The sequence below is a fragment of the Ipomoea nil genome, unplaced genomic scaffold (assembly GCF_001879475.1).
Source record: "Ipomoea nil cultivar Tokyo-kokei standard unplaced genomic scaffold, Asagao_1.1 scaffold1043, whole genome shotgun sequence".
Lineage (NCBI taxonomy): Eukaryota > Viridiplantae > Streptophyta > Magnoliopsida > Solanales > Convolvulaceae > Ipomoea > Ipomoea nil.
Genome location: NW_017617471.1, coordinates 4,586,880 through 4,600,196, shown reverse-complemented (window position 1 = coordinate 4,600,196; position 13,317 = coordinate 4,586,880). Strand labels below are relative to the sequence as shown.

At 37.2% G+C, this 13,317-nt stretch overlaps 2 protein-coding genes across 3 annotated transcripts; one reads left to right on the top strand and one right to left on the bottom strand.

Annotated features, from left to right (window-relative positions):
- Positions 1-2,876: 2,876 nt before the first annotated feature.
- LOC109181015 (probable LRR receptor-like serine/threonine-protein kinase IRK) lies at positions 2,877-6,370 on the bottom strand. The gene is made up of 2 exons (XM_019330764.1): positions 4,620-6,370; positions 2,877-4,504 (listed from the first exon to the last, which is right to left on the bottom strand). The coding sequence occupies exons 1-2, from the start codon at positions 6,086-6,088 to the stop codon at positions 3,046-3,048; spliced, it is 2,928 nt and encodes a 975-aa protein (XP_019186309.1). The 5' UTR covers positions 6,089-6,370; the 3' UTR covers positions 2,877-3,045.
- Positions 6,371-10,213: 3,843 nt separating this feature from the next.
- Positions 10,214-13,086, top strand: LOC109181726 (protein FATTY ACID EXPORT 3, chloroplastic-like). 2 transcript variants are annotated; one of them, XM_019331625.1, is made up of 7 exons: positions 10,214-10,618; positions 11,090-11,483; positions 11,621-11,788; positions 12,191-12,237; positions 12,363-12,400; positions 12,591-12,683; positions 12,769-13,086. In XM_019331625.1, the coding sequence occupies exons 1-6, from the start codon at positions 10,367-10,369 to the stop codon at positions 12,679-12,681; spliced, it is 990 nt and encodes a 329-aa protein (XP_019187170.1). In that variant the 5' UTR covers positions 10,214-10,366; the 3' UTR covers positions 12,682-12,683; positions 12,769-13,086. The 2 variants fall into 2 exon arrangements, with proteins under 2 accessions (XP_019187170.1, XP_019187169.1); XM_019331624.1 differs by having other exon boundaries at positions 12,591-12,693.
- Positions 13,087-13,317: the final 231 nt, after the last annotated feature.

The window sequence follows — 13,317 nt, the reverse complement described above, 5'->3', positions numbered from 1 at the left end:
GAAATTTACTTTTTTTTTTTTTTTTGAAAACAGAAATTTATACTTTATTACGAAAGGATCCACAAATATTTTCAGACGAATTTTAAAAATAAAAACATATCCAAAAATAAATTATTCCATAGCATACTTACCATACAATCTACGATCAATTTATTTTGATTATAGTCTAAAAATATAATTTTAAAACCATAAATCCTTCACGTGTTGAGAAACCCAACCCAACATCATATCATTATACAGCTCTCACTCCCCCACTCAAACTCTTACAGCCTACAGGGACACTATCATTCTGTCTTGCTAAAGTGAACCAAAAGCCATGAAAACCAAACCCTTTCCTTTCTTCATTCTCAAGAATCTTTCCTACACTTGACCAGAGTCAAACAATCCCTTTCCCCTTTCCTCTTCATGTCCTTCACGCCTTCAAAACTCACCCACTAAAGTCCATCACTCCTAGGACCCCACACTCTGACTTGATAAAATTGTAAAAGAATAAATCATCAGAGGATCGAAAGTACTCATAAGTTAGGGGCTCATCATATTAAGTAAAACTTCAATTCTATATTGTGACAATTAGAGTTTGATTCTAAATCTTCATACTCAGCTTAATCTATCACCTGAGCTGTCATGCGGGCTCCACGCCTTCAAAACTCACCAAGCGAATTAAAGTCCCTTAGCTTGCTATGGTCTAGGGCTCTACACTCTGACCTTGACAGGATTGTGGATGAGTAAATCATGAAATGAGATGCTCATAATAATAAGTCAATCACATTGAGTGAAACTCTTACAATTGTCAAAACTTGATGTGTAAAAAAATTTATAGTTTTGATTGATTGATTTATTTATTATATTTCCACCGTGTGTTGCAAGCTTGCAATACGAGTTCTACTACATGTACTTTCAAATCCTACTTCCTCATATTTCCTGACATGGCAAACAAGAATATGATATTTTCGTCATGTAGGTCCCATGAAAAGTATATACATCAAGGATTTGTGAGAAGGGGTAGAAATTGAGAATAAGAAATGAGAGTCCATGTAGTATTTTTCCCTTCCAACACTAAGAAACTTCTTTATTTTATTTTATTGTTTTGCTTTGTAAAAAGGAGTTATTTTATGTAAATGGGGTCCATTTTTAAAAGTAAATTAGAATTGTAAGAATGTAAAGAAAATAGTGAATAAATTGCAAATTTGATGATGTGTATTGTGAATTCATTTTTAAAAGTAAGAGAATATTGCGGGGATAAATTCAGCCTAATTGAAGTGTGGGTGCAGGCTTCAAGCCTCCAAAACTGAAAAGAAAAAAAATAAAAATTTGATCTTTACAAGAAAGTGAAGAAACTCTTGGTCGGACACATGAGACTGACCCCCTTCATGATTGAGTGGCATAAAGTTGCAGCACCCAGAAACATGGCTCACTGTCTGAACAAACCATTGTTGGTTGGATATATATATATATATATATATATATATATATATATATATATATATATATATATATATATATATATATATATATATATATATATATATAGTACATTAGTACATTATATTATGCATACACATCACAGATGACATGACCTTTCATATCTATCTATATTCCTTACATTGTACTTCTTCAAGAATGTTGCAAATGGAACATGGATGATTGTTAATGATGTTGTTTTACTGTTTAAGTATACTTCAGAATAATGTCTGGTCTGGGCTCTCATAGTATGTATGTAGCAAGACAGGTGGTGGAGTAATCATTTTATGAGTAGCAGGATTAATTTAGTTGGCTTCATCTTCAAACTTCTTAGCTTGTCACTACATTATTACATATTAACTCATTGTTCTTGTAGGCCTCATTTTTCTTGTCTCCAATCTTTCACATTTTCTTACATTCTTTTAGTTTTATTGGCGAATTTTAATCTGCTTTTGATTTTTGGACTATTATAATATTGTCATTTTTAATTTGACCACATTCAGTTTAACCCTTTTTATTACGGAGTAATATTTCACAATTAATCATTTTTTATAATTTTTATTAAATTAACCTTAATGTCTATGACAATTTTCATGAAAGACTAATCTTTTGGTTAAAAAAGATGTTCATAAATAAATAATATAAGAGTAAGTCGAAGGAAAGTTTTTTGGTTGTTATGGAAGAAAGAGAATGTTGGTGACATACGAGAGAAGATTGAGATTCTTCTGCAAGAATCTATTTTTTTTTAAAAAGAAAATAAAAAGAAACACGGGCAGTGCATACACCCAAGTTGCTTAGCGGGTGCATGATCTTTATGTGACTACTGAATGGCTGGAGTAGTCGCTAATCTGATTTTTTTATTTTTTATTTTGTTTAGCGTTGGACTATTTGTGCGCATAAGTATGCAATATGATGTTATGTCTAAAAGTTATATTGACTTAATTCATCTTCTTATGAGTCTGGGAGTAAGTTCATAAGGTCTAGGATATAGTCTGATAAAGTCAAAAAATTTAAATTGTGACAAAAGAATGATATTAATTATATAGTACAGAAGAGCATGACAGCAAAGCATAATGTATAAACTAAGTGGGGAGTTTTTGAGATAGGTGCAGTATTGAGATGGATGTTACACAACTTTATTCATTACAAGAATGAGTAGGTCTCCTCTGGCCTTGAAATCTGCCTTGGGCTCAAAACTCTTTGAATAAAATAGACTTCACATCTAAGCATTAATCATTCCCCATTTCTACATTTTAAGAAAAACATTGGAAAAACAAGATACCATAATTCTAAAGATTGAATTTTTATGTTCTACTTTGATATATCAGTTCATCACATGTTTATGTTCTTTGGTTGGAACCAAACTTTGCCAGCTTTGAAAAAAAAACAGACAAAATTGCTAGAGAACTGAACAAAAGACTTGGAAAATTCTGTATAGGGCTCTAAGTTTGAGCAATCTGATCCAACACAAAATGCACCAAATTCTTGAAAACCTCAGAAACATTAAAAAAAACAAAAGATTATGTAAACAACAAACTGGGGATCAGGCCTCTCTTCACAGCAAAACTCATGGTTTTTCCAAGTTTATTCCAAATCTTTCTGGCTTTCTGAAGGGGGAGATCTGATGAGTTCCAGGATCCTAATAACCTCTTCCATATCAGGCCGATTCGACGGGACATGAGATGCACAAATCAGCCCAAGTTTCACCACAGGAATTGCCTCTTCCACTGGGAACTTACCCTGCAGCCTCTTATCAATACACTCCTCTATGTTCCCATCTTCCAAACCTCTCCTCACCATATCACAAAGCACAACCACATCGTCTTCCATGTACTGCACGGGTCTCTTCCCGGTCACGACCTCGAGAACCAAGATTCCAAACCCGTAAACATCACATTTTTCGGTTATTTTAACTGTCTGGCAGGCGAACTCGGGAGCCATGTACCCCAGCGCGCTCTGGATCTTGCTGCTTAAGATGTAGCGGTCCAGGGCGGGGAGTAGCCTCGCGAGTCCATAGTCCCCCACCTTTGGATCCCCCGCGCTGGTTAAAAGCACATTTGTGGACTTCATGTTGTAGTGGATTATGTTCATCTGGTGCAAATGAGCTAGCCCTTTGGCTGTCCCGAGAACTATGTCGAATCGCTGCTGCCACGAGAGGCTGCAGGTTTCTTCCCGGTTTTCGTTGTGGAGTAGCCTATGCAGGCTTCCCCCGGTTGCATACTCGTTGATCACGAGCTGCAACGAGGGAGTCCAGTAATAGCCTTCGATGGCTACAAGGTTCGGGTGCCTAACGCTCCCGAGTGTCTTAACTTCCCTCTCAAAATCTTGCTGGGATTTGATTAGGCTCGAGACGTTGAGCTTCTTTATTGCCACAGAACGCCCGTCTCCCAGCTCGGTCTGGTAAACAGCCCCAAATCCGCCTTGTCCAAGCTCGCAATCCTTGTTGAGAAGCGCCTGAGCCCCCGAGGCAAAGCCTGCATCCCCCGAGAACATGACAAGTTTCCCATAGTTTGCTTCCGTGCCATTCGAATGGCTAAACTCATCCCCGCCAGAAAACGCCACGGGGGCAGCAGACTGCCCCCACACAGAAGATCTCACATGAAAGTTGTTGAGAATCGTGACGGTTATCACACCCAGCACGATAAGCACAGCTGCCCCAATGGCAATGAGAGACGATATACTTAGCACGATTCTCTTGTGGCCAAGCGGGGAAAGGGAGGTATGAGCAGAATCATCTGAATTCGGGTTGAGCACTATCGGCTTCTGGTGCACAGCGGGGCACGAGTGGTTGAACACCGAGCCACAGAGGGACGGGTTCCCGGTTACAGCTGAGAAAGGAATGGTGTTGAAGAAGTCCCCCACTGGCAGCTCACCTTCAAGATGGTTATGTGAGACATTAAAAGTGATGAGATGTGTGAGATTGGTGAGCTCTTTTGGTAAGCTTCCTGAGAAGTTGTTGAGTGACAAATCAAGAATCTGAAGGCCTGTAAGCCCTGCAATTTCTGCAGGAATTTGACCAGAAAGATTGTTCTGTGACACAACCCTGCATTAAAGATGCAAACTTTACAGACCCAAAACTGATAAATTCTGAATCAGAAGGCACACAATCCAATTCTTATAGATTTGAGTTCAAGAAATGCTCAAGAAAGAGAACTTACAGAGAAGATAGAGATGAGCAATGTGTGATATCTGCAGGAACCAATCCAGAAAGAAAGTTGCTTTCCAGCCTCAACTCCTGCAACGAAACAGCTCCCCCGATTTCGACAGGGATGCTGCCATTTAACCCGTTGTGACTCAAATCAAGAACTCTAGTCACTTTCAGTTTGCCCACAGATGATGGGACTCCACCAGACAAAGAATTCCCAGAAACATTCAGGACCTGCAGGCTGCTAAAATTCCCAATGGAAGATGGGATTTCGCCCGATAGCGAATTCATAGATAAATCCAAGACTTGAAGGGTTTGATATGAGGGAGGAGGTGTTTTTGACTCCATGGAATCATATTCATACCCAATGCTTCCATTAAACCTGTTACCAGAAAGAACCACAGTCTTCAACCCCAACCTGAAAATCCAGGAAGGAAGGTTGCCATTCAACAGGTTCTTGCTCACATCCAGGACCAAAAGACTAACCCAATTCTCAAAAGAATCTGGCAAGCCCCCCATGAACTGATTGTTTGAGAAATTTACTTCCTTCAAGAATTGAAGATAGCTTATGGATTCTGGAATTCTACCTGAGAAGTTATTTGCAGAAAGATCCAAAACCTCCAAACTTCTCATATCCCCTACCCAACCAGGAAACTCTCCTGTGAACAAATTTCCTCTTAGATTAAGAGAAGTACATAAACCCAGTTTCTGCATAGACTCAGGAAGGGCTCCAGTAAGTCCATTTTCACTGAGATCAATAGATTCCAACATCACACAATTTCCAATATTCTCAGGGAGCTGACCAACAAAACTGTTCTTGCTTAAATCAATTGACCTTAAACCATACAAGTTCTCAACTCCTGTTGGAACCTCACCCTCAAGAAAATTGTCAGAAACATCTAATGACTGTAAAGAGCTCAGAGACCAAAACCCAGAGGGCAGCTGCCCAGAAAGCCTGTTTGAAGACAGATTAAGTCTCTCCAAGGTTGAGCATGAGGTCAAAGAAACAGGGATTATGCCACTGAGGTTGTTGTTGGCAAATGAAACCACCTTTAAAGACCCACATTGTCTGAAAAACTCATCAGGGACTGGCCCTGACAGACTGTTCTCACTCAGATCAATCACATTCAAGCTCTGAATCTGGGCAAGAGCAGGGTTAACAGTCCCAGTGAGATTGTTCTTTGACAAAGACAACACTCTCAGGAACTGCAGCCTCAGAAGACTCCTCCCTATGTGCCCAGAAAGAGAGAAACCATCAAGAACAACCTCAGAGACTCTATTGGACAGAGGATCACATTTCACACCATTCCAGTTACAAGCACTCTCAGCATCTTCACTCCAAGATGCAAGCTTTGCTTCTGGGTCTATCAGCCCAGCTTTGAACACAATCAACCCCAGAACATCATCATTGAAACCCCCCGGGTCTAGACAGCTCACAAGAACCGGAACTATCAATACAACAGTAAATATTCTCCCCAGCATTTCAAACCCAAGAACACAAACCTCAGCTTCTCAAGAACCCAGAAAACAACAAATAAATGGGACCAAAGAGAAGACTGTTTAGAGTGTTGGTTTTCAAAAAAGACACAAACTTTGTTTCAAATGTCGCCGGAAAGTCCAAGAAACCGTCAGATAAAAGAAGTTTCTCTCCCCAGAAAACAAAAGGTTCAAAGTGTTTGACGTTTTTGAAGAAGGACAGGACAGTGGGGGGTCAAATGGGAGTCTTGATTGTGAAGTTAATAAGACTCAAAAAGCTGGGGACTGGGGAGGCAATAGCCATAATTATAACCATTATTACTGCACTTGCAGAGGTGTGCAGTGCTTTATTCAAGAAAAATTTTAACTTTAATTCGAGTAAAGCCATTTAAAGGAGAAATGGGAGTGTTAGTCATTGTAGCATAGATGAGATTTTGACGGCGAAAAAGGAGCATTTGTCTGTGCTGTGCGTCTTTATTACGTTTGGACTGTTCTTAGCAGAAAAAATGTTTAGTATTTAGATTTAGATCGATCCAAAATTCTCAAAAACATGAAACAACTGTTACCGTTTGAATTAACGTTAAACTTGTAGAATTAATTAATCTTTTTGCCTCAATTCTTTTCTTGGGGTCAAAGCGGGATCCGAAGCTGCGAAGCACAGGTATTACCTGGCATTCTCGGTTGACTTCATTTCTGAGGATTCAGATCTGACTTGTACCGGAAAATGGAAAAGCTGCTTATTTATTTCAAGAGAATTAGCATTATCTTAGTTTAACAAATATTATAAATAACAAAAAAAAAATAAAAAATTAAAACGCATTAGTGAATTGTACCTTGTGCTTTAAATGTTGTACTTTAGGTTGGAATATGCATTAAGTGTTGTGCCTAAAGGACACATTTAAAACACAAGGTACAATTCACTAATGCGTTTTAAAGATAATAAAGATAATTCACCTAAAGTGCAACATTATATTTTAAGTTGAAAATAGTTTTAATACAGTAATGTGTGAACTTTGATAAAGATAATAATAATAAATTAAAAACATTGCATTGCATTTAAGCTACGCATGCTTATTTGACTAACAAGAGCATCCAGACAAAGGCATTGTTTGTACTTTGGATTTCGAGTCACCCTTCATCCTTATTCACACTTATTAATGACATGCAACTACTTATTATTATAATCCCCATTAAAAAACAATAATATATTCACATTTATAATAAATTGCAAATCACACAGCATAAGAGATGTGGATCAAGAAATGTTGATAAAAATTAAACTCGTGATCTTAAGTATAAAAATTATGCTCTACCCACTTCATGACCCATTTCAGGGTGGAGTGTCATCATCTTTGATTTATGATAAAATCTAATCACTACTCAAATGTGCATTGTCGGTGAAGCTCGTCTTGCAACTACAACCGACAAATGACCACAACTGACCGACTCAAATCAAACAGGTCAATAGATAATCCCTTCAAAAAATTGAACTTAGAACATTGTGATTACTAAGTCAAATATTTGACTAACTCACATGTGGTTGCACCATGAGTGCCCTTATTTCAAGATAATATATCATTGTTTATAGGATATATGTAATATAAATGTTCACTACGTATGTGTTTGGAAGTCCGAAAAATAATTTGCGGAAATCATTTTTCGAGTTTCCTGTATTTGGTAATCAAAGAAAAACTTGAGTCAACGGAAAATAAATAAGACTTGGCCAAAGGAAAATGAGCCTATTTTTTTTGGATAAACAACTTTCCTTTTTTTTTTTGGAAAGTCATTTTTCCAAACTTCTTCATCTTCAGCAACCTTCATCATGAACTTCTTCATCCTTTAGCACAACCTCCTTCTTCTTCGGCATGAACTTTTGGCACTCTGGTCCGCCAGAAACGAGACGAAAATCATAGTGCCAGATTTTCGGCTACTGAAAACAAACCATTTGATTTCTCCGCGGAACCAGACATAGTTTTAAAAATCAATGCTCAACAATTTTTTAAAAATCTACTTTCTACTATTTTTTTAAACTCTAATTTTTACTATTTTTGCATTCTTTTTTTTTTTTTGTTTTTTTGTTTTTGTTTTTTTTTTTTTGTTTTGTTTTTTGAGAAGGCATTCTTTTTCCTTTTTTTTTTTTTTAAGAAGGAAAATATCATTAGTTGAAGAAGTGAAACTGTCTTTCTCTTTTCATTATTTTATTTTATTTTTTATTTTTAAATAACACATGCATCCCAACTTCTTTAAACTAATTCTTGAATCTCATAAATTTGCCTCCAAAATTCACGAAGAGATATATCGAGTCTATACAACTTCAAGTCCCAACATCAAAGTGTACACTTTTGCACATAAATGTCCAACTCAACTCTAGTCAAATTTTGAAAGCCCCATCTCCATATTGTTGATGACAGGGTTCGAACTCTAAGCCAGTCTTTCTTTTCTTGTTTTTAGATTATTTGGACAATTATTTTTATTATTATTATTTTTTAACAGAGATAAAGGGATAAAGGGCAATATACTATATAGTGACTCTGAGATAGTGAGATGGACAACATTGATGGATTAGGTGATAGTAGAAGAGAGTGCAAGTAAAAACAAAAATGGGCAATGGGCAGTGCAAAAGGGTTGGTAAAAGTGTAAAAGGGCCAATTTTCAACTTTTCAGATTAAACTAGATTAAAAATTTTAACCCTTTTAATCTGAGCATTTTTGTCTTAAATAGATCATTACTCATGATATTGGTGAATAATCATTTTGTTTATCTTATCTTATGTATATATGTTTTGTCCTGTCAAGACAAATTAATTTCTTTTCATCCTAACTTCAAAAATAAACTAATGGTTATGAAGCTACCAAAATTTCTTTCTGCAAACTGGTAATAAAGCTTTGAATAAGTTAACCGTTGAAAGATGAGGCCCAATGTGACCAATTAGATTGAACCGAGTACCGTTATTCCTAGAGCCGTCAAAATGAATTTAACCTATTCCGTCTGACAAAAAAGGTGGGGCGGACTCTGAATTTTATGCCCAGTTAAATTGGCTAGCTTTTTAGCTCAACCTGTCAAATGACCGGTTTTGATTTGGGGGGTGGGGCGGGGGGAGGGGGGGGGAGGAGTTTTTAGAATAGCAAAACTGCAAAAAGGCTATTTTAGGTGTGGAATGAGATGTTGGAATGTGAGACCAAAGATAGGTATATCCCGAGTATTTGTATGACATTTTGGACTATACTATAATCTCTAATATATCACTAATTCCCTTAACTATTCATTTATTTTTAAAATTTTTAATTAAAAATAACAATGTGAATTAGATTAATGATTTATATTTTATATGAATTGGACAAAACCCAATGTTTTATGGTACTTGGGTCAGCCCCATGCCCCCATACGTAGGGCTGTAATTTGGGTTGAGTTTAATTGGGTCAGCTCAAACTTATATTATTTTTATTTTTCATATAGTGTATTTTCTAAGTTCACTAGTGTATTTTTCAATTTTGAGAAGACATGCTTACTTCTCGGTCTCATTATATTAGTAATAGATCTTCTCGGTATCATTATCAAATAAACTTATTGGTCTATTTGCATATAGATTTTTCGATCTCGTTCGGCCGAGTCACCGATCGCCCGATCGGGATATGAACATAAAAAATAAAGCCAACCAAATTCGAACATAAGTACATAACCGATCTCATCCATAACTAAACAATGATCACCAAGCGTCTTACCATGTGTCAAAACTCTAAGGACACTGAGAGGGCATGTTAAACACGGTAAAATTTGCCTAACCTAAAAGGATAGCTCAAGTGACAAATGAGCTTCTTTGTGTAGACGATTCTAGGAATAATTTTAGGTTTGATTTCTACAAGTGACAATTTCTCTATATTTTTGGAGCGAACGGGGATTAATCGGGTGGAGTCGGAAAAACAGTAAAATTTGGCTTCTGAGTCTGCATCTAATCCTTTGCTTGGAGTGTTAACTAAAGAACCACCCACCTTAGGTATCAAACATACCTCTAATCAGACGCCATTCCTTTACTCCCTCAATTCCTGAAATACCATCCAATCTTACGCCCATAGGCCATATCACATGATTCGGAGATTCAAAATATAAATTGGGAAATTTTTTGGAAGAAAAAGAAAACAAAAAACATTTGACAAATTACGCGTCCCCAGACCCCATTCCCCAACGAACACCAACCGCCGACTCATAGCTTGACTCTCAGCTCTAGCCATTGCTACTCAACTCCCCTGATCACCGCACCCATTTCTCTCCTTTCAATCTTCTACAATGAGCTTTGCACCTGCAGCCGAGCTAATCGCAGTAGGGAACCCTAACCCTAGCTTGACTCCCTGCTTAAAGCCGCCTTTTTCCGCAACCAAGCTCAGGTTCGAATCCGTTCTGGCTGTCGGACCTCGTCGCGGCTGCAGAGCCTTGGTCGTGGCTAAAGGCATCGGCCTCGGCCTCCGCCGCGGCCCTGTTTGCAGACGGAGTCTTGGGAAGAGGTCGGTTTTCGCATTTGCAGCTTCTCGTGAGGAATCGGTGAGCTTCTTTTAATCATAAAAATTCAATTTTAATTACATTATGGCGTTATGCAGCTGAATGTTCATTTTTAATGAATTGAAATTTCATTTTTTGGTACTATACCTACAAATGAATGACATTTTATGTATCAGAAATGAGACTTCAGTATACTAATAACGGACCTTATGTGTAATTCATCTTGTAAAGTGGATTGATGTTTAAGGCACTGAAATGAGTTCAATGCCGGTAAAAACTTGATATGTTCTTTACTAAGTTGCTAAATACTGATAAAGGGTTGCAAGTGGTGAAGTTTCTGGAACCTTAAGAGTTGCCACAAGCCACTAGTTGGATTTATTTTACAGAGGCCTTTATTGGGGCACTCTGATGTGTGAGTTTGATGTGCAGTTTATATGTTTTGTTGTTAGCTTTTCGCTCGTTATCCATAACAATGATTCTTGTCGTGAATTAAAATTTCATGTCACTTTTTAGGAGCCTTCAGATGTCAATGTTGAGAAGGAGAAGAGTGATATTGAAATGGATGCTGAAGAATCACAAGAAGCCTGGAAAAAGACCCTAGATTCTTTCAAAGAACAAGCCATAAAGATGCAGAGTGTGTCTCAAGAAGCATATGATGTGTATTCCAAGAAAGCCGTTGTCATTTTGAAAGAAACTTCTGAGAAATTAAAGATACAAGCTGAGAAAGCAAGACAAGATTTGAGTGTCATTGCAAAGGAAATCAGCGAGGAGAGTAAAGAGTATTTAGCTACGGCTGCTGAGAATTCCCCTGAATCTGTAAAGGTTATTGTTGAAACGTTTGCTTCCTCCACTGATGAATTGAATGATGTCTCCAAAGTGAGGGACTTTTACGTTGGGATACCATATGGTATGTAGGCATATAGATTGTTTGCTTGCGTGCACAAGTTCCAGTTTTCTTATTCGTCGGGTTCTATCGGGAACACTTTCTTCCTCTTGGGTAGATGAGAATGCTGGTTTTCTTATTGAATTGTTCATGCTTTGCAGGTGCACTTCTTTCAGTTAGTGGCTTTTTGTGCTTCATGCTGACAGGAAGCATTCCTGCTATTAGGTTTGGTGTTATACTTGGTGGTACACTTTTGGCCTTGAGTATCTCAAGTCTAAGATATTGGAGAAAAGGAGAGTCGAATTCCCTGGCCTTAAGAGGACAGGCAGGTTTGTATTGGATCTAATTGCCTTCATTATTTCATTGTCCGCTACTTAATGATAATCAGCTTGGTATAGATAGAGTGAATCCTGTAGGGACTTGTAAGGTGTTAGACAGTTGGCTACCACTACGCCAAAAGCTATAGCTAGTAGTGAATACGCAACTTTATTTCCTTATACTTGCGTAACAGTCAGCGTCACGTTTTGATGGCAGGATGTTGGACTCGGCTCTCGAGCCGCTGCTCAACAAAAGGGATGCTAATACTAATAGTTGATATATACTTCTAAAATTAGTATGTGGCGTTTAGTTTAATTTTCAGGAGGAGTGTGCTTTTGACACTTTGAAACTCAGATTTCTTTTACTTTTATGAGGATTACTGCTGCATTTACTGATTTATTTCCATTTTGCAGCAATTGCTACCATCTTATTTCTAAGAGAGTTCCGCTTGCTGTTTCAGGTAAAAACTTCTATTTTCCTCGGTCTTATTCTTTTTCCCACTTCAGAGTTCTTTTAATCAATAATGATTTAGTTATACGTCTCACTTGGTGTCAATTTCTAACCTTGTATTATTTTGCTTTGAAGAGAGGATTTATTGTCAACATTATTACAACCTTGATCAGGTTTTGAATTCCTTCTTTTTTACTTTCATGATTATCATATACTATACACTTAATCTTGTAAACCTAATTGATGAAGTGGTCGAGTTGCAGTTAGTGATTGTTTATTGCTAAAACCATTGTATCAGCTATGTAGATCATATGTAAGTCGTTAATAGCTGGAGAAATTGACAGTCAACTTTGTTCCGTGCAGTGGCTCAATGGCAGCGTTCTTTGCCTATAGGATGATAAAAGATGGCGAGCAGACCAAGGGTTCAAATTTAGAAACACAGCCGGAAAATTAATGGTAATGTAAGGTAAATTAAGTTGCTGTTATTGAGGGCTTTCTTCATTTTTGTACATAAGAACATCGTGTTTTTCCTGAAATTCAGGGCAGCTCAGCTCGACTTTGTTAATTGCAATCAAAGAGCTAAAGTATGACCATATGATCTACCACCATCCATCTCCAAGTATCAATGGTTGATTCTGGATAGAATTCAGTGAGCTTGCTTGCTCCCCACATGCCATATTCTTCATCGTCTTCTTCTTCTTCCTATTGTATTTATCCGCGAGCTTAATGCATTATTATACGAGTATTGCCGAGCTTAATGCGTTATTATACGAGTATTGCTAACTGCTAAGCTGTACATTATTATCTATGCTTTGGTTGACGGTGAATTAGTAAATGCATCAATCTTTACCCTTTTTTTCATCTGTTAGGATACATTTCACTCTGCCCTTAATATTCTCACAAAGGTATGGGATGGCTCAAATAAATTATTAATTTTTTTTAAAAAAAATATTAAATTATTTAACAAGGAAAAAATCCAAGTTCAGTTACATAAATCTTAGCCAGACAAAGCCAATAACATAACATCTAAATAAAAGCTAAAGACAATAAAATAAATGATCATGGCAAATTACAATCAATAATTAACTTC